The sequence below is a fragment of the Anomalospiza imberbis genome, chromosome 3, assembly GCF_031753505.1.
Source record: "Anomalospiza imberbis isolate Cuckoo-Finch-1a 21T00152 chromosome 3, ASM3175350v1, whole genome shotgun sequence".
NCBI classification, from domain to species: Eukaryota; Metazoa; Chordata; class Aves; order Passeriformes; family Viduidae; genus Anomalospiza; species Anomalospiza imberbis.
In genome coordinates this window covers 31,612,702-31,632,365 of record NC_089683.1, presented here as the reverse complement: position 1 = coordinate 31,632,365, position 19,664 = coordinate 31,612,702, and the positions used below count along the sequence as shown (strand labels likewise).

Sequence of the window (19,664 nt, the reverse complement as noted above, 5' to 3'; positions counted from 1 at the left end):
AAATTACAGATACAATTGTAATGCTATGTGGCAATTGAAAATCTGTTTACAGTGGTTATTCTTTTCTTTTGCAGAATGCTCACGTGGTGTGGATGTAAAAGCTGATGTTGTGTTTTTAGTGGATGGTTCCTACAGCATTGGTATCGCCAATTTTGTTAAAGTAAGAGCCTTTTTGGAAGTGTTAGTTAAAAGCTTTGAGATATCACCTCGAAAAGTACAGATAAGTCTTGTCCAGTACAGCAGAGATCCCCATATGGAGTTTTCTTTGAACAGATACAACAGAGTGGAAGACATAATTCAGGCTATTAACACCTTCCCCTACAGAGGTGGATCTACCAACACAGGCAAAGCAATGACATATGTGAGGGAGAAAGTATTTGTTACCAGCAAAGGATCAAGACCAAATGTGCCGAGAGTAATGATTCTTATCACTGATGGAAAATCGTCAGATGCTTTTAAAGAACCTGCAATTAAGCTGAGGGATGCAGATGTAGAAATATTTGCAGTTGGTGTGAAGGATGCAGTGCGTACGGAGTTGGAAGCTATCGCGTCACCTCCTGCGGACACCCATGTTTACACAGTGGAAGATTTTGATGCCTTTCAAAGAATATCATTTGAACTTACACAGTCTGTCTGCCTACGAATTGAGCAGGAGCTGGCTGCTATAAGGAGAAAATGTAAGCAACTACCGTTACTTAGAGGAATGTAGAAAAAGAGGATCTGAACCAATGTTTTGTGCTTACAGTTACTGAAAGAATTTATTTTGATGAAATTGACCATATACAAATGATAATTTTAATAACTGGGGATTTGCTTCTCCATTTCAAATATGTTAAAAGCAACAGGTGAAATTAATGGATAAATGAAAATGAAAAAAATATTGGGGAAATTTTTCCCCCACCCCTGCTACGTATCTAAAAAAGCTAATAAAATGTGTGTCTATTGGAATGACCTTAGTGGATAAGCTCTGCTTTTGCACTCAATGTTTTGAGTAAAACAGTTACCAGAGCATTCTTTTTTAGCTCTACAAAATGAGGTGGCAAGTCTAAGCTTGTCTTTTAGATGTTAAAAGGCAAGGAAGTAAGGCCAACAAGTCTAGAGGGCAATTCGATTAAGTTTTAGGATAAAATTAATGGCCCTCTGAAATGGGCTTAGAGACAAGACAACTTGAGGCAGCAGATGCTAGGTGACAGTGATTGCAATCTAACTGTAAAGACTGAAATGAAGTAGCACATGAAAGTCTTAACACGCATCCAAATTAGGCCAGCATGGATAACATTTAACATTCAAAAGTTTTCTAAATGTCCAGCTTTGGTCAGATAAAATTCCTTATGATTAGCTGTACCCACAGTGACCCTACCTATGCTTAGTAGGACACTAACATGGAAAAGTCCCCATTGTTGAAAGCCCAGCTCACTTTAAAATTAAACCTTTTGTTTCAGGATAGCTTTGAGGAACAAACCAGCAAAGCAGCCTTTGTTTTAGAGGGCTTGAACAGTTTTAAGATCCCCACTGACAGGGTGACTAGGCCAAGCAAAACAAGCTCAGGATGTCAGATTCGTGTCTGTGCCTCATGTCAATTCCTAGTTCCCCCTTTGACTTCATTCCTGAAAAAATACTGGTTTTTATTTTGTCTTATTTTTAATCTAGGTCTGAAAAAAACCCCAACAATTTTTAGTTTCCATTGAGGGCATAATGTTATTGCTGTTCATTGGACATATGAAATAGGGAATTCAACTTGATAATCAGATTCTAAATTAAGTTTTTGTAAATATATGTATATATTTTAGATGGACTGTTTTAATTTGATCTAGAAATCACTAATTTGGTGCTTCTACTTACTGTGAATTATTTTAGGCAGCCTAGATATGATCTTCTTGAAATTTGATAGATATAAGCAAGTGTAGAAAAAATTTTTGTGCACATGCAACAAAATATCTGTTCAATTAGAATAAATCAGATTATTGAGGAACATTTATTATTTATTTTAGAAATGTTGTGTTTAACATCTTCTGGCAAGTATGCCTCATATGCACATTTTTATTTCCATACAGCTTACGTACCTGCAAAGAACATGGTCTTTTCTGACATAACATCAGAGAGTTTCAAAGTGAGCTGGTCTCCAGCTGGATCTGAGGTTTTGTCCTATCTCATCAAATATAAAGTAGCAGTTGGTGGAGATGAATTCATTGTTTCAGTACCAGCTTCAAGTACTAGCTCAGTTCTCACCAACTTACTACCTGAAACTACTTACGCAGTCAGTGTGATTTCTGAATATGAAGATGGTGATGGCCCTCCCTTGGATGGAGAGGAAACCACCTTAGAAGGTAGGATTCCCATTATTCTCAGACACAAGGGAGTCATATGTTCAAATAAGAATTTGCTTAGCTGGAGAACAGGGAAATGAGGAACAGCCAGCTAAGGCTGAGAAGCTGTATTGCAGCGCAGAATGAGAATAAACATTATTGTATCTCAGTGCATCCGGTAAAAATTTAAAATTCTAATAATATGCAAGCATTAAGTTGCTAAGATCACACTTTAATTTTTCTGAGGTTGGATGTGTTCCTCTGCTGTGTTCTTCTGCAGTGGCCTCCTTTCAAATGAAGTAGTGCGTTCTCAATATTAAAGTCTGTTATTAAAGGCATGAATTATTGTCAACATAGACTCAAGTTGGACTAAATGAACATTGTAGATCCTTTCCAACAGAACTCTTCATTTCTATTCTATTTAATAACGATGAGATAGATGCAGTAATGCATGCTGACCTCAATACATTTAAAGACAAATGTGTGTCTATGCAATTTGCTATGTCTACGTCTAATACAACACGAATAGAAATCTTGTTCTATATACAGTAGGCTTAAAAGGCCTTGAGTTTTGGTTAACTGTTTTTTTTTTAATCAGAAATTCATTGGTTTGATCCAACAGCTGGTTCAAAACTTCCATTGATGTCAGTATGTGTTTTATGTGGTCAGTGGCTGTAAATTTAAGCATGATAGCTTTACTTTTTCTTGATAGAGTTGCCGTGATGCATTTCTCCTGATTGAAAAGAGCAGCATGACAGTAGATTTGATTTTCTATTCCAGTAGTTGAAAACTCAGTCTACTCTAAATCATGCTCTTAAAAATATTGATCTACTCTTTTTCATTATTCCATGTTGTCATTTGTGACCTTTGGTGACATAAATGATTCCAAAGGAGCAAAAGAAACAGCATGAAGATTTGTTAATTGCTCTTTCCTCTTAAGACTGATAGAAATAAACACTTGTAAAATTGCTTAGTTTGGATGTTAAGTTTGGAAGATACAGGTTTCACTGTCAGTGAGCACATTTCCATGACTGTACCAGTCAGAATATTTTGGCCACACATAATTTTCCCTTAGGAAAACAGAAAAACTCTTGGCTGATAGAACATGTAGCTTGTGTGCATAAGGGACAGGAGAAGGAAAAGATTTAATAAAAATAATCTGTCTTCCCATTTGTAACTGATACTACCTTAAATAATTATTAATATTGTCATATGATGATATCCCAGCACGTCTCAGAAGAGAAACTTCTTCTACAGCCACATAAACATCAGGAGCTCTCCATGCAGATCTAGCTAACAGTTTGAGCCAGATGGCTTTCTTGGCAATTAACTTTGGTTTCAGGCTTTTAAAGGATTTGAGGTTGAGTATTGTGTTTCTGATTAATAGAAAACAAGTTTATTTTTTTAAACTGGGATTATTAATTACTCCACTCTTAACTTTGAAGTACAATACTTATGGAATATAGATAACAAACAACAAAAAACCCAAACTTTTTTTCCCTAAGTGACAATGCTATGTACTTCTAGGCAGTATGCAGTGCAGTAGATCTTTATGTCTGTTGAAAGAGTCGAGTCTTTTTTGCTGTGCCCACTCGGCTCATCTGAACTGCTGTACCTTTTGTCAAGGAGCAGGCTAGGTTAAAGAATTCACCACAGTTTTTTTAGTTTCTAGGATAACAAACCATTTCTTTGAGTTAGAGACTAAATTCAGAAACCTTTTTTAAAAATTAGATGCAGTTCATATTGCAATGAATATATTTTTGTTTGAAAAATTCAAAGAAATAGAATTGGTTTGGTGGGGTTTTTTGCTGTTTGTTCCTTGCTTGTTCTTGCAAATAGGATAGCTGCCTGTGTGTAGTCAGGTGTATCTGACAACTGCCATAAATGGAAGGGGTGCAGAAGCAAAGTGCTGCAGCAAGGAAACTTATATTATTTGTTGTGTTAAGAAATTTCCTTGCTATGCCCACATGTCCCTTACACGGTTCAGTCCTACTTTTACCATTAAACACAGTCAGACTGTCTTAAGTTTCAGAAGCAGTTGTATAAACTGGGATGAATGTACTTTTGGAGACAACTTCATTCCACTGCTGAATGTAACTATGACCCTACATTTTCAGAAATTACTAAAGGTGTGTGTACCCTAAAGCAATGGGAGGGCAATATAAGCAGTTTTGGTAAACTGGATGAGCTAACAGAATGGTTGACAGGGTTTTGCTTCAGACACTGCTTCACTAAAAGCAAATATTTACAACTTACGTGTGTATATTTTTTTGTAGTTAAAGGTGCTCCTCGAAACTTAAGGATTACAGATGAAACTACTGATAGCTTTGTAGTTGGCTGGACTCCAGCTCCAGGAAATGTCCTACGGTACAGGCTTGTTTACGGACCACTTACTGGAGGAGAAAGGAGACAAGTGACTGTCTCAGCAAATGATAGGTCAACTACTCTGCAGAATTTGATCCAAGATACAAGATATGAAGTGTCTGTTGTTCCTGAGTATCAGTCTGGGCCTGGGAATTCATTGAATGGATATGCAAAAACTGATGAAGGTACATGATCAATGCTGTGAACATAGTAAGCGTGAGAAAAACTTGCAGCATGTTGACATATTCATACTGAAAAGAGAATAAACCATATCGTCCATATGTGTTATCCTAGATGAACAGAGAGTTATAACATTGCCCAAGCCTAGCTGAAAGATAACTTAAGACAACAGAATTTATCAAAATGGCAATATTTCATTTTAAAATACGGTGTCTTGAACCTGATATGGCAAGGTAACTTGGGTGAAGGATTTACTTGTGTGTTAAATTAATTGTCCTTATGATTCTTCATATTGTCAATAATATAAATTATATACCTTTTGAGCAAATTCTGACTCTGTTTGCACTTTGTGCTAAATGTTTAACAAGAAGTTAAGGAAACATTTAATTTTCTCAAGTTATCACCGTAGATTTAACGTATTTGAAAATGCATGATCCTTTAACATGTATCATGCCTTATTAAGCAAAATTCAGGGAGTATAGGCAGTATGACTGTCCTGATCATTGTTGAAGTTTCACTGACCAATGAAAGTCATCATCAAAAAGACCTCTTTAGGAAACCAAAACGTGTTAATTTCACATTTTATTTGTCATCTTTGACTTGATTCTGAAGACAGTGACTTCAACATGGATCTTTGTTGAATCTGAACAAATCTAGAGGCGCTAGTATGTATAAGTGCTCCAGGATTGAGCCTGCTTTATCAGCGGAAAAAAAAATTAAGTGGACTTTATTGTGCATTTTTGCCTAAGGAGCGTGGGGATGGGAATATACAGTCCTGATTACAGTAAAGGTACACTGTAGCAGTGTTGGTCCAGCCTATTAGAGAATTCTTTTTTAGCATAAAATCCTATGTAGTGTTAGCCTAAGAGATAAACCAAGAAATTAAGCTTGCTTCAACTTGTTTTCAACATCTTTTATTTAACATGTGCAGTCAGAGGAAATCCAAGGAATTTGAGAGTTTCTGATGCTACAACATCAACAATGAAGCTGTCTTGGGGTGCTGCTCCTGGCAAAGTGCAGCAGTACTTTATAACATACACTCCAGTCGCAGGAGGTGAAACTAAGGAAGTGACTGTGAAAGGTGACACTACCTCTAAAGTGCTGAAAGGCTTGGACCAAGCGACTAGGTATGCACTGACTGTGTCTGCCTTGTATGCCTCTGGAGCAGGAGATGCCCTTTCTGGAGAGGGAGAAACACTTGAAGGTAATTATTTATTGTTTCTGTTATTATTTATTCATTATCTGACTGATGTTTATGGTGTCTTAAAGTGTCTTCCCAAGTTTTCTGTAGAAGTAAATATCTAAATGAAAAATAGACATAAAGACACTCTCCTGCTTTACATGAACTTTCCAAATCTTCTGTCCTCCAATTAAAAAAAAGTGGGTTAAATCACTAGTTGTGGAGGTGACTCTGTGTCTCTTGGAAAAGCTATTGCCAGGAGCACCAACCACAACTGACTGTACTTCCACACCAGCCTCCATTAAATATTTTGTCTTATAACTATCATCTTCCAAGCTGTTTTAGTGGCCTGTTCTTCTTAATGTAACAGGATTAATTAATGGGGTTGAAGTATCTCATTGATTTGAAAATTTGCAGCATTTCTACAGCACTGAGTTTGAAAGATGTTCAGGAGCCATTTTTGCATCAGAGAAACACCGTGTAGTCTTAGGCATACAGAGTCAAATCCTACTTCTAAGAAAGAACCTGAAGCTGACCATAAACAGAATGCTGACAAAAGTGTAAGTCAGACCCAAAGGCTTTCTTATAAGGAGGAAAGGCTGTTCTTTCTCTGACATTGAACAGATAATTTCCCAAACTAACTCTTTGTGAGCATTCTCAATGTGATCTGTAGATTGTCAGAGGATAGAGAAAACTTCCTCGTAGGCCTTGAAAGGAAGTGTGACTCTGTTCTGTGCTGGCCAGGGATGCACTGCTGAAATCTGGCACTGCAGCTGTGTAGGCACAACACTTGAAAACATCTTATGGGTGAATTATGTGGCATTTAGACTAATCTGTTGATGCTAGTCAAGTTACAGTGGGAATATACTTGATTCTCAGTTTCTCCACCAGTTCAACTTTTTGTTTATAACATAGGTTATGAAAAAATCCAGAAAACGTATTTTTAATAGGAAAATGTAAAATAAAATAAATTTAAAAACCAGTTTCAATGATTCATCAGTGTGCTGAATTCTTCCTACTAAAATGTAGGCACATGAACACTGCTGTTTGCAGCATGGACTCTGTAGGATTCTTCTGTGATTGATGAAGAAAGGCAAATGGTTCCAGTAGGCAGATAGTCCATCTGAAATCCCATTTTTCCTTCAAATGGATATTTCTCTGTCCACTGACTATACAAGGAGTAAGTGGGAGATCTAGACACCAACTGCCTGCCCATCCCACTGCCTGAGACCTGCTTACTCTAATGGATGGAGGTCAGAGAATCAGGCAACTTGCATTTCATGCTGAAAGTTTCCTAACTCCCTTGCTTTCACTACAAATGCAAGGTCCAAAGATCTCCTTTTGTAGGAGAAAAGAGCTTATCTCCTGCCCAGAACATTGCTGAGATCCAGGTAAATGAGATCTGGTATCAATATTCTGCCCATACCATCCAGAAAAGCCAGAGATGATCAGGATATAATGAACTTCCCTGTTGGTGGTGGTGCTGACACTTCCTAGGTCTAACATGTTTTGGAGGGAAGAGGGAGGGTGAAAATGCAGATTTTGTGCTGTGTGGGAGAGTTTGAATTCACCTCCACACCCCAGCAGGTTCACAATACTGCAGAATATATTGGGCAAGAGTCTCTTTTATTCTTTCCCCTGAACAAGAGCCACTGTCCATCCAGGAATACAAATTTCACCCTCAGAACAAAAACAAACTGGGTCCCAAGCAGACATAGGAAGCTGGCAGCCTTGCTTTCTCCTCTGTGCTATCAGCATGTAGAGGAATGCCTCAGTCTTCCTTTGCAAATATTGAGGAGCCTCTGTCTCACTCTTAAACAGACGGAATGGTTCACTTCCTTAGGGACATACCTCAAATTTTAGTAAAGGTTTGACCAAGTTAGCTGTTTACATTTGGTGGAAACATTTTCATTGAGAATGTTTGCAGTAAACTTAGGAGAGCTCCTTTATTAACAAGGAGTCGTGGAGACAACAAGTATGTTTCAAATTCATAAAGTAAGCTTAGCATTTTATCCTATCATAAAACTTGAGCAAAAGAAAAATCTTTTGGGTCACTGCCTCGAGCTTCAGTTAAAACAAATCCTAGAGAGAGTGGTGAATGAAATACAGTAGAATCAGAAGCCAAAATCATCAGAAAACCAGAATTCATTCTCAGGTACAGACTGTCTTGTCCTTTCAGTGCTCCCTGCCCTTTGTCTCCTTTGAGGGCTCTGATTCTTATTTGGACTTTCTGCATTGCTAAATTGTTAATAAGAAGAAAAACATTCTCGACATTGGTTAAAGAGCCAAATAATTTAAAAAAATATTTGCCTCTATCTTAGGAATCGGCTTATATGCAACCAGATGAAGTTTAAAATGGGTGTTAGACTTAAAAGGTCACAAAAGCATTTCTGTAAGAAATTTTGCTCTAAGCAACTGAATTAAAACATTACATTAAAAATTCAGTGACAGATTTTTTCTTAGGATAAATATGAATAAAGGAGCATCCTATCACTCAACTGAATGACTTCTTATCCAGTTCTTCAGCTGGGAAGAAACCAAATTAAAAATTACTTACCATTTTGACATGTACAGCTTTATGACTCAAGTGTAAATTCTTTGACGATTCAGCAAGATTTGAAAATCCTATCAGGCTGCTCTTCAGAAATCATTACACTTCATATTAAAACTGTCTCTTAAATTTGCTTTGTTAGATAAGGTGATAGTAAAAGCACTGTAGAGATGTCAGTCTTTACTGGGTGATCAAAGGGAAGCAACAGAATACAAATTTCTTTTTGCATGACAGCAAAGACCTAATTCATAATACTTCCTCATGGAATATCTATCGTGTATTTCAGTAATCAGCATATCTGCGATTCCATGGGGCAATAAAAGTACTTGAATTAGGCCAGGACTCTTTGAACATAGTCATAGATATTTTAAAAGACTCTCTGACTAAGAATATGAAAGGTTTTCAAAATATTTGTTGCAGCACATAAGACAGTATTTCACTGTATGGCCCTATCTTTCCACAGTGAAGGATAAAATAACAAAACCTTTAAAGAAATCCAGACAATTATGAATAAAAGAGTTGCAATTCTGGAACTGAAAGGTAACATTCAAATTTCAAAGCTCAGTATAGAAGTTTACATGAAAAGAGATGTCATGCTGGCTGGGAAGCTAAAATATATATGGTTGGACCAGGATGAAAAGTAACATAGGTCAGTGAAGTGAATACTTGACTAATGAGTAGCTGAAATAACTTGTCTGACTGAGGCTGGAAATGGGACAGGTCTTAACTTCTGGAGAAATAAACTTATCAACAGTAATGACAAAAAAGCTGTGAAAGGAAGCATAAAAAAGTGTTTAGTATTTTAGTTAGTTTTTCCATGAGCCATGGTGTCTGAGAAACAAAATAGTGTGGTGTGTGTTTTTCATTGCCAGCAACCCAGAAAGACTGAGCACTTAAGTGTTTTTCTGTATCAGGAATCCCTATGGGGCTGACTTGATGTCTTCACCATATGAATTCTCACCAAACCAATTCAGTCAGTGGTGCCATAGTTGTTCATCATATCAGGAGCTAGGCTTGAGATTGCCTTTCAAAGTGGGATGGTTACTGGTTCATGGAATTGATATGTAGCGTAAGAGAAGTGAGTTTGTGTGTAGAGAACATTTCAGCGCTAATAGAAAAGTGAGAAGAGAAGAGTTGGATACAGTATCTTCTCCAACTATCTTATCGTCAAGTGGCAGGAAATGAAAAATCCAAACTCTCAGATGTTTATGGAATTTTACTGAATCACTAAATGGTCTCCTGTGATTAAGGATGTAGGGAAACATTCTTCCTACTTTCAGTAATGATTTATTTTGTTCTGCATGTAGTAGTAGAACTCACACAGGCAGTTACTCTCAGACAAGAGTATCCTCCAGCAGAGAGGAAAAAACCAGAAATTTTCAGGCTGCTCTAACCTGATCTGCATGGACATGTCTGCCCAGGAATTCCTTGAAGGCCCTTCAGTTATGTTTGCTATCTCCAAAATACTTTGGAGCAGTTAGAATTTGCCCTCTGTTCCTCTGCTTTGCTCTGCATGGTAGTTTTGCAGTGTTTTGAAATGGCTTGTTTCAGGTTTCATGGGAAAATCAATCCACAGAAACCCAGGAACCATTCTGTGTACTTGATATAATTTACCATCTGGGTAATCTCAGTTTCTCCTTGTGTTTTTCTTTTTGCTAAGCATATGCTTGCCCTTATTGGTTCTCTGCATAAAACAGAGAGGGCAAATATTCCCCCAAGTAACTGTAGATAATCTCTTTTATAAACTGTTTGCATAGCTTTCTGGTCCAGCCCAAAGATAAACACATGCCAGAGGATCAGCATTTTATGAACTGTTCACTGACAACACAGTGTAGAGAGTTTAGCAAATGAGTTATCAGAAAATGACTCATTTCTGAGTGCTGTTCCATTACCAGGTAATTGTTATTCAGAGATGGTAGATTTATTTCTTTTTTTTTTTGGTCTGTGTGTGTTTTTGGAGCAGGAAACAGCGTATTTGCCCCTTTGTTAAAGGAGTATGCTTTCCTTCTCCAGTTATCCAGATTTTAGGAAACTAATAGCCTTCTCATCTTTTATATGACCTCTTTCGGTCAATGGCTGATTTTGTCTACAGTTATGAAGTACCATCCAGAGGTGAAAAATCTGGAGCTTTATATTTCACACTGCTTTAAACATAACTGCATGTTCAAAATATGTGCTGTAGAAAACTCTCCACTTTTATTCTCTCACTTTCAAAAGTGCATGGCAATCCATCACTGGGAAGCTTTGGTTGGAGCACTTCTATAAAGGTGCCATGGAAAAATTTTCCTCAGACATACATTTTGGCTATGATTCACCTCAGCTCACACAAAGTTGTTGAAACTGCTAAAGTAAATTAAATCAGTGAAGGCTGCCATTGGCCTTGGGGGGGGAACAGGGCTTATGACAGCTGGGGGAACTAAACAGTTTGCACTGATGGTTATATTTGATGTTATGTAATACAGATTGAAGAACAAGACGGAAGCACCCATAGAATGTCTTAGGGAAAAGTCTTTCTCTTATCTCCAAACACTCCAAACAAACCATTTGGCTTTCAGTATTTCTTGGGATTGTATGATCTTTATATATACCAGAAATAAAATACAATGAGAAACATGGTGAAGGCAGTGAGTCAAATTCAGCAGACAGCGGGCAGTTTGTGAGAGCTACTGTTTTTGTAATCTGTTTTTTAATAAGAGGAGTGGTTTTAAGTCTGGCAAGAGTTGGATTTTCTGCTCAAATGCATGATGTCAGATGAAAAGAACATACTGTACATTATCTGCTAAGCAGATTAACTTTCATAAATTGCAGTTGTTTTAAAGACTAAAAAATTCATTGCTAGATTAAGTAATCAATACAGAAATGCTTAATCCCAATAAATGTCTGAAAAGCTTGAAAGCTGAAGATCTGGTTTATGCATCTTTTTGATGGCAGCTATATGGTTTGCAGAAACGTTTTAAGAATATTTGAGTAACTGACTGTAATCAGGGAAGTCATTACACTTTTAAATGCAAATTTCAGAGAAATTTAGAAAAAAGGCTGGTTCACTTTTTTCTCCAAAAAATATTCAGTAATCAGGTTTCCATCTTGCTTGCACTGAGAAATTTCCAAGTATTTTCACTTATATCAGTGAAGATCCTAGGCTACACATGCTGTTGGTAAAAAAGAACAAAGTTCTTTGGCATATGTGAGGTTGCTGGTCTCCATTAGCAGAGGTGTCAGCCCATTTTGTTTCTTATCTGTGCTTTTTAAAATAAGCAAAAAGAGGCATATTGTATTATATTCAGGATAGTATAAATAAATTTGAGAGATAATTATGTCACTGTGTCTTCTGCTTTAGAAAGAGAATCTTTTTTTCAGTGATATAGGGCCCAAACCTTCCATCCTGTTTGAGGATTAGCTATTTTGTGTTGTGAGAATTAGGCTGTACCAAAACAAGATATGAAAAAAAGTTGTCATGACTGGGTCATTTTCAGTTTGAAGTGATTTTCCATTATATATATTTCTTATAGTTTAGGTTTGGGGATTTTGGAGGCAGGCTCATTTTCAGTCAGAAAATGAGTAGCAGTTCTTTGCTAAATAAATGATTCGTTTTTGCGGTTTCTGTAGTAACATAAAAATGCTTTAGAAATGAATGGCCTCCTACAGACAGAACAGTACAAATTCAAGTGACATTTTCTTACAATGAGATTTTTAGCCTATCACAGGCACTTTACGTAATGGTCACACAGCATAGTGCTGCTTCCGTCCTGACAGAAACAAGGACTCATTGTCCTCAGGAAACTTAATGCTGGATCATGCATTTTTAAAATTATACATTCCAAGATTTTTGAGTGTGACCTTTGAAACAGACTTGATAATCTGAGGAAAATTATCTTAGTTTTATCTAGGAAATGAAGTATGTATCAGAAAAAAAAACCCAGTGGGGGAAGGCTGAGTGAATAGTAAGAAGATATTTCTTCACAGTGTTAAGTTAATAACTTTTGGAAAAGACAGACAAAATATTAAAGGGACTGAATGTGAGCACCTGTTGGCATTATCGTACACCAGGGACTCAGGAGTGCTCTGGCTAAAGTTTCTCTAACCATTGTTTTGGGTTAGAACTCTCCTGGTTGGCATCTTCTTGCCTTTCTGCAGAAGAGAAGAAATCTTCTTTAATGGGGTCATGTGAGGATGCCTCTGTGTAGTAAGTCTTTGGCTTTCCCCTGCACCATGGCCACATCCCCTCTCTATTTGCCTGAGGGTTGGTTGCTAACCACTTTATCTCTTGGAGGGAGGAATATGAGCCCACCCAAGCGGTTGTCTCCTCCAGTGCTGAGGAGAGTTTGACCATTGGAATATCATCTATCTACTATCTAGAGTGTTACCTGCTATCATCTCATCTGATACATGCACTTAGATCCTTGGCTGTGGCAATCTAGCCTGCTGACACAATGGCATACTCCTTACACAATGGGATGCTCCTGACTTTTGCCCATTGTAAACAAGTTAGGACTCAGGCCAGAACATTTTGGTCTATGCCTCTACAAGTGAAGGCTTATTTAGTTGATTCTGACATTTTAGGATACTAACTTACCGAAATCCTATGTTTAACTTAAATGAAACATGCCTCTGCACAAAATTTACCACGGCAGATTGATTTTGAAACCTGGTTTTAAAAAAACACGTACAGAAAGCTGTTTAAAATTTGGCCCCAAATTGCATGTAAAAATCCCACTGAGATCAGCTGGAGTTGTGTAAATGTCTCTGAGGGGAAAGGCCATTTGAATAAGGACATTTGATTTTTATGAATGTCAACATTTTAATTTTAGCTGATTCAGTCTTGTGTTTAATAACAGCAGTGATTGCTGGAGAGCTACAGGAAGTAAGCCAAGTGGACAGAGGGAAACTGCTTTAATATCATATTGTGTCTCTGGCACACTACAGTGGAAAAATTTAATATGGAAACTGGACATTTCAGAAGTTCAGAATAGGATATAAAAGCACCTGACTGAAGGTTACCAAGTGAATTTTTGAAAATGTGTCTGCTCTAAGCAATGGTAGAGATATACAGGGGACTGTAGGCAGTGAAAAGTGCTCTGAGCTAAAAACTGCCAACGTGAATCTGACGGCCTGGAGCTGGTGCCTGGCCAGCTCTCCCAGGCAAGGGTTTGACCTGTCCATGCAAGCACTTTGTTTTCCTGTGTACACACTCACCACAGCTTACAGCTGTGCTTACATCAGCTGGTTTGATGATCCAGAGCATCATAGGACTCCTGCCTGTTAGGGAATAATTTTAATAAACCAACTTCATCCTTGTTTGCTGATGTCTTGGGGGGCTGCATTAAGTGATGAACGTACATTAGCTTCCACTTCCAGTCAAGGAAAAGCAGAAGTCTCTTGCTAGCCAGCCAACACTTTTCCTTCTTATGATGTGCATTGTCTCTCCATGCTCCTTAACCATCCTGTTTAAACAAGCAGGCAAGAAGTGGATGTTCAACAAGCATTTCTGAACACATTGACCAAAGAAAAAATGAGTGTTCAGGTAGTACTGTTGTAGATTTTTGTGTGTACATTAAATATAAGCAAACTACCCAGGTATTTTGTTTTAATCCAAGGGAAGAAAATTTCATAGGTCTCATTGTATGTTTGTTAGTGGCCACATTATACCATTGTTATTATGGAGGATAAATGTGTTTCTTGACTCTGAGTGTAGCAGCTTTGATAATATTTCATGGAATCCTAACAGTTTAAGTCTTACAGTTGTACTGCATCTTAAACTTAGGTGTTCTCCTAATAATAAATTAAAAAAAAAAAAAAACCACTGTGGGAGACCAAGTGAAGCAGAAAAAAGCTGTGAGTGAACTTCCACCTCACACGTGAGGTGCAAATCAAGTTAGCGTGTTATGTTGAAGAAGTGTTCTCAGTTGCAGTGTAACATATAAAATGTCCAATTTCCCTTAGTAGGTAAGTTGTCTTGTCAGCAGTTTCCAACTATTTGAAGTAAAAATATTCCATTTAGCTCTAGTGGTTTGGTAGAAATCCCAGTTCCTTTTCCCTCTTTTACCTTGACTTATAAAAAAGACATTTAGTTCCAAAGAATATTTCTTTCAGAACCAACATATTACAGTAACTGCTGTTCATTATAATCCATTCCAAACAAATTATTTTCCTCTGTTATTTAATGACCTCAATAATGACTTAATCAATAAGGGTTTTAAATAAGAAGTTATTTTTGCAGTATTTCCAACATATATCATTAGCTGTAGTATCCAAGAGTAGACTTGCAAAAAATTGTGCTGTGGTAGCAGATACTTGAATACTGAAATCATGTTGTGGCAGAGCCATGTTTTAAAGTAGCCAAAATAAAGTGACTTGTATATTTATATTACATTAAAATATGGAAAGAAAGGTTTTTATTGTGAGACATCTGTGCATTCTATCAAGTTAGGTTTTCCATATTTTTTCCATTTGGATTGCCTTAATATTTTTTTTATTGTATGAAAAAGCCAAGATTTGAGAGTAGGAGCTTAAGAGCAGACAGAAAAATTGTTGTAATTTACTTTTGAAGGCAAATCTTTTTTTCAGGCTTCCAGGAAAATTGTTATTTGGAGCTAAGATTCTGCCCTGGCTTTCATTTAAAGCAGTCGCTGAATTTGGTGAGACTTCATGAAGCATGAGCTGAATTGGGCCTTTTCACTATAACTTTTTCAGTATATGCAATCACTATTGTGAAATGTCAACTGAACTTTAACAAACCCTCTGTATTTTAACCTTTATTTGAAGAGAAGTTGCCATAAATTGTGGTAATTTATATTATGCGGCTAGAAATCAGTTTGAAGGGTACAATTTTAAAAACTGATGCAGAATTAGGGCAGAAAAAGAACTGTCTCCAGAAAAACATGATGGAATGTCCCTAAGACTGAATTAAAATCAGAAACCCCCCCACAACACATATTCTGTTAGCTGTATTTGAGAGTCATGTTTGTGATTGTTATGGTACTCTCTGTTTCTGTACTCTGTGTAGCTGGTATCTTTGATAGGCTGACATGAATTTCTATTCATCATTAAGTCACGTAGGATTAGTTGTCTAACTTTAAATGAAGTTGTATCGGCAATAAGATGTTTCTAAAACAAAACTTTTTACAGATAATATTTTATGCCCCACTGGGATTGTTTCTGGAAATGTTGCAGATTGTGGTGAAAGTAAAAGAAAAATTAATATGAAAAGTTAAAACACAGACTATGACTTTGAGCAATTTGCTGCTCAGCCTGAAACTGCTTCAGGCTTCTGAATGTAGTGAGGTCTGTTCTTGCAATGAGACTAAGTAGTGGAAATTGGATAAGTACTGAATTCTTCTGTGTTCAAATAATTTTGATTCTGCTCCTGTGGCTGCTGTGGATTAGTATAAGGATATATTTTTATCAGTGAGGGTAAAACTTAACTGTGATGCCATGAGGCCACCCCAAGTGTTTAAGTCCTTTTGCTAAGCAAGAACCACTCAGGAGTCCTGTACAGTGAGAAATCCCACAGAGAATACACACCAAAGAACTGAGTACTTCTTTGTCTATATGGATCTGGTTTCATAGAGCCCTTTTGCAGATTTTTCTATGATGAGGCTGTTGCACTAAATCCACCAGTCAGTGCTCCTTTCCTGCTATCAAAGGCAAGCCATTGCAACAGGAAAATTGAACATATGTTATATTTAAACAACTGTATACATATGTACTAATTAAACTATAATTAAACTGTTACATTAAACATTAAGCAGAGGCACTCCCTTCACTGCAACACTTTAGACCAATGGGCTTCACTTTTAAGCAGAGGAATTACTCTGGTGTGTTAGGTGAGACTCACATATCCATCTGACACTGGATTTCACAGACTAATGAGCTGCTGCCTTTGTTCCAAGCTGGCTGAAACAAATTACAGGGAGGAAAGAAGTACAGGTCTTATGAATGGAAAGATGGAGAGTGTTTTCTACAGTAAGTGTGAGATGATGTAAACACATGCAAATTAGTTGTGAACATAAAATGAAATAGCTGATCTGGTAAGTGGGACTCTGGAATATACTAGTGCTAATAAGTAACAAAATAAAATTGTCAGAGAAAGGACTCTGATTGATTAGAGGCCTGGATAGTCATCAAGCATATGAAGTTCAGTAAGGGAAAGTGCCAGATTCTGCACCTGGGATGGGCAACCCTGGATGTACAGACAGAGCAGGGAATGAGATGCTGGAAAGCAGTGCCATGGAAAGGAACCTGGGAGTCCTTTTTGATGGAAAGTTGAATATGAGAGGGAAGACAGGAGCAGACACTGATCTCTTTTCTCTGGTGACCAGTGACAGGACCAAGGCAATGGCCTGAAGTTGTGTCAGGGGAGGTTTAGGTTGGATATTAGAGAAAGGTTCTTCATCCAGAGGATGTTTGGGCACTGCAACAGGCTCTCCAGGGCAGTGGTCACAGCACCAAGCCTGACAGAGTTTGAGAAGTGTGTGGATAATTCTCTCAGGAACATGATGTGACTCCTGGGGATGGTGCTGTGCAGGGCCGGTAGTTGGTGATCCTTCTGGGTCCCTTCCAACTCAGCAGATTCTATGATTCTGTGAAAAGTCTCCATTATTTAACCCTAAGAAAAAAGTTACACACATAACAATGAAAATGAATGAATGAAATAAAACAATTTTTTTGAGAGTTAAAATTTACCTAAGTGAGCTGCACCACATTTAGGCACTGGCTTCATTCCAGGTCTTTGAATACTGTCATTTTTATTTTGCATATTCTAAAGCATGACTGCTAAGTATCTTACATGGTAAGGATAGGATCATTCATAGTCCAAAGTTAGCTTTAAGCATTTTGTTGAAACCTTCATCTGTTTTCTCTTGGGACTACCATTGTATGTTATTGAAAATAATATTGATGGGAAAAGTTTGGTTAAGCTCTTAAGATCATTTGACTTTTACATTTGTACTTTGCTAACTTTTGCTATTTGTGTTTAAGAGAGAATTTGCTGTTTTCTTTCTTGCAGAACGCGGTTCACCACGTAATTTGGTTACCACAGACATAACCGACACTACAGTTGGGTTATCATGGACACCAGCTCCAGGAACAGTGAACCATTACAGGATAATATGGAAATCACATTATGATGATACCATGCGAGAGAAGAGAGTCCCTGGAAATACAGTGGATGCTGTGATAGAAGGCTTGGAGCCAGAGACTAAATACAGGATTTCAGTCTATGCAGCCTACAGCAGTGGAGAAGGAGACCCAGTAGAAGGAGAGGCTTTTACTGATGGTAAGTGTAATACATTATCACCATATGTAACATTCTGGTTTTGATAAAATTATAATTTTTAATGAAAATGGACCCTATTTTTCCTCTTTTTTTTTTTTTTTGAGAAAAGTTTCCCAAACCAAAATGCCACCTCAGCTCAGCCAATTTTGACATTTTGTTGGACCATTAAAAACCCTACAAAAATCTCTTCTATGTCATATAGGTTTGGATTCAGCAAGAATTACTTCCAAGTTAAGATATGATTTGGTCTGCATATTACTCTGAATTCAGCTCTTTATAGGTTTGGTGTGACTGCTAAAAATCAGGTGAAGGAAATACAGCTAGAGCAAAGAGGAAAGATGGGGTGCGTTCCAACAGAATCAATGAGTTTCCTTTCCAGGTTATTGCCCTTCCAATCTTCACAGTCCTCAAACTGAGTCTCACTGGGTGATTTTAATGTTTGTTATTTGCCTTTCTGGGGCTTTTCTTTTTCTTATTTGCCAAACATTATATTGTATTTGTCAAAGCAGGATCAGGCCTCTCCTTCAGTGTAGGCAAAGTGAAAAAAAGAGAGACTAGGGATGGCTTGTTTCTTTATAACAAGAACTGGCAAGTAAAGGAGTCAGAATGAATGAAGGGATGTCCTGGATAAGGCTTGACATTTCTGTTGTTTGACTGAAGGGGCCATGTGAAGACAAAGCCTGAGGGAAGGCTCTGGGGAAGCATCATGTGTGTTTACATGTTCTTGTGCTCTGTCCTAAGCATCTGTTTTGACTACTGTTGGAGACAGGCTGCTGAATTACGTTAACCTTTGTCCTTGACCCAGTGCAGTTGTTCTTAAGGTTTTGGAAGAGTAGTGATTGCTGTTAGTGAGAGCTGACTCCCCAGAGTCAAAGCAGACTGCTGTCCCACGGCTTCCTTCTTGGTTCAAGCACAGCAGCACTAGCTGTTCTAGCTTTTCCAGGTTAGGTGGGTAGCATAGCCTTATCGTTTGTGCTGACTCTCTGTGTGCTGACTGGGGGAAATTGCTGTTGGCCCTATCAATAGCCCCAGACCTGGGGTTAATAGCCTGAAACTGGTATACACACAATTAGAAATTGTCAATTCCCAGGAACTACAAAGCCTACCTTACTGTCTGTTGAAATACTGATGGATTCCACCATGCCAAGAGAGTTCAGCTTTGCCAAAACCTAGATGGCTTATTTTGGCTGACAGCCAGCATTGCATACCTGTCATTTCACTTGGAATTATTTATACCGTTTGTACAGTCTGGAAAATATCTCTTAGAAGCTGAATGCTTCAGTTGTCAAGAAAATGCTTTATTAGTTCAAGGGCCTATTTCAGCACATATGCTATGTTGTGATGAGTGATTTTCCAAGCATTTGGAAAGTCACTCACTTCTATTTGAAGGACAGTTTGCATGGGGTTCAACAACCAGCTGTTTAGGTATTCACCAGTACCTTATCAGACCTGTAAAGTCAAAACTTAGAAAATCTATAGGACAATGTGTTCATGAAAATCAACGACTTTATAATTTTTTGCTTTCATTTGAGAGTGCTGAATCCATTATTTAATGGATTAATGAAAAACATGACTAAATAAAACTCCCAATTATGCTTTGCCATCATGTGATTTATACTTCCCCCTTTTTTGTCTCAGTAGTGAAAACTACACTTCTGTTTGTTTAGTCCATTACAATTAAAAAATAATTAACAATGGCCCGTGAGATTCCCCTGTGTCTTCCCCACAATCAAATACTGGAATTTTAAAAAGGGCAGATTTATTTTTTAATACAGCAGAACAAATTTTGTAGTTATGCATTTGAATAAA

The 19,664-nt window shown here is 37.5% G+C and overlaps 1 protein-coding gene across 9 annotated transcripts in view; it reads left to right on the top strand.

Annotated features, from left to right (window-relative positions):
• Window positions 1-19,664, top strand: part of COL12A1 (collagen type XII alpha 1 chain) — a 99,954-nt gene that overhangs the window by 16,200 nt on the left and 64,090 nt on the right. For 7 of the 9 annotated variants that reach the window (XM_068183845.1, XM_068183846.1, XM_068183844.1 and 4 more), the window contains 5 exons: window positions 75-677; window positions 2,055-2,327; window positions 4,583-4,855; window positions 5,782-6,054; window positions 17,586-17,855. The exons of the other annotated variants lie outside the window; for them this stretch is intronic. In XM_068183845.1, coding sequence (XP_068039946.1) covers window positions 75-677; window positions 2,055-2,327; window positions 4,583-4,855; window positions 5,782-6,054; window positions 17,586-17,855 — 1,692 coding nt within the window. The remainder of the gene's footprint in view (window positions 1-74; window positions 678-2,054; window positions 2,328-4,582; window positions 4,856-5,781; window positions 6,055-17,585; window positions 17,856-19,664) is intronic. 9 annotated transcript variants of the gene reach the window in all.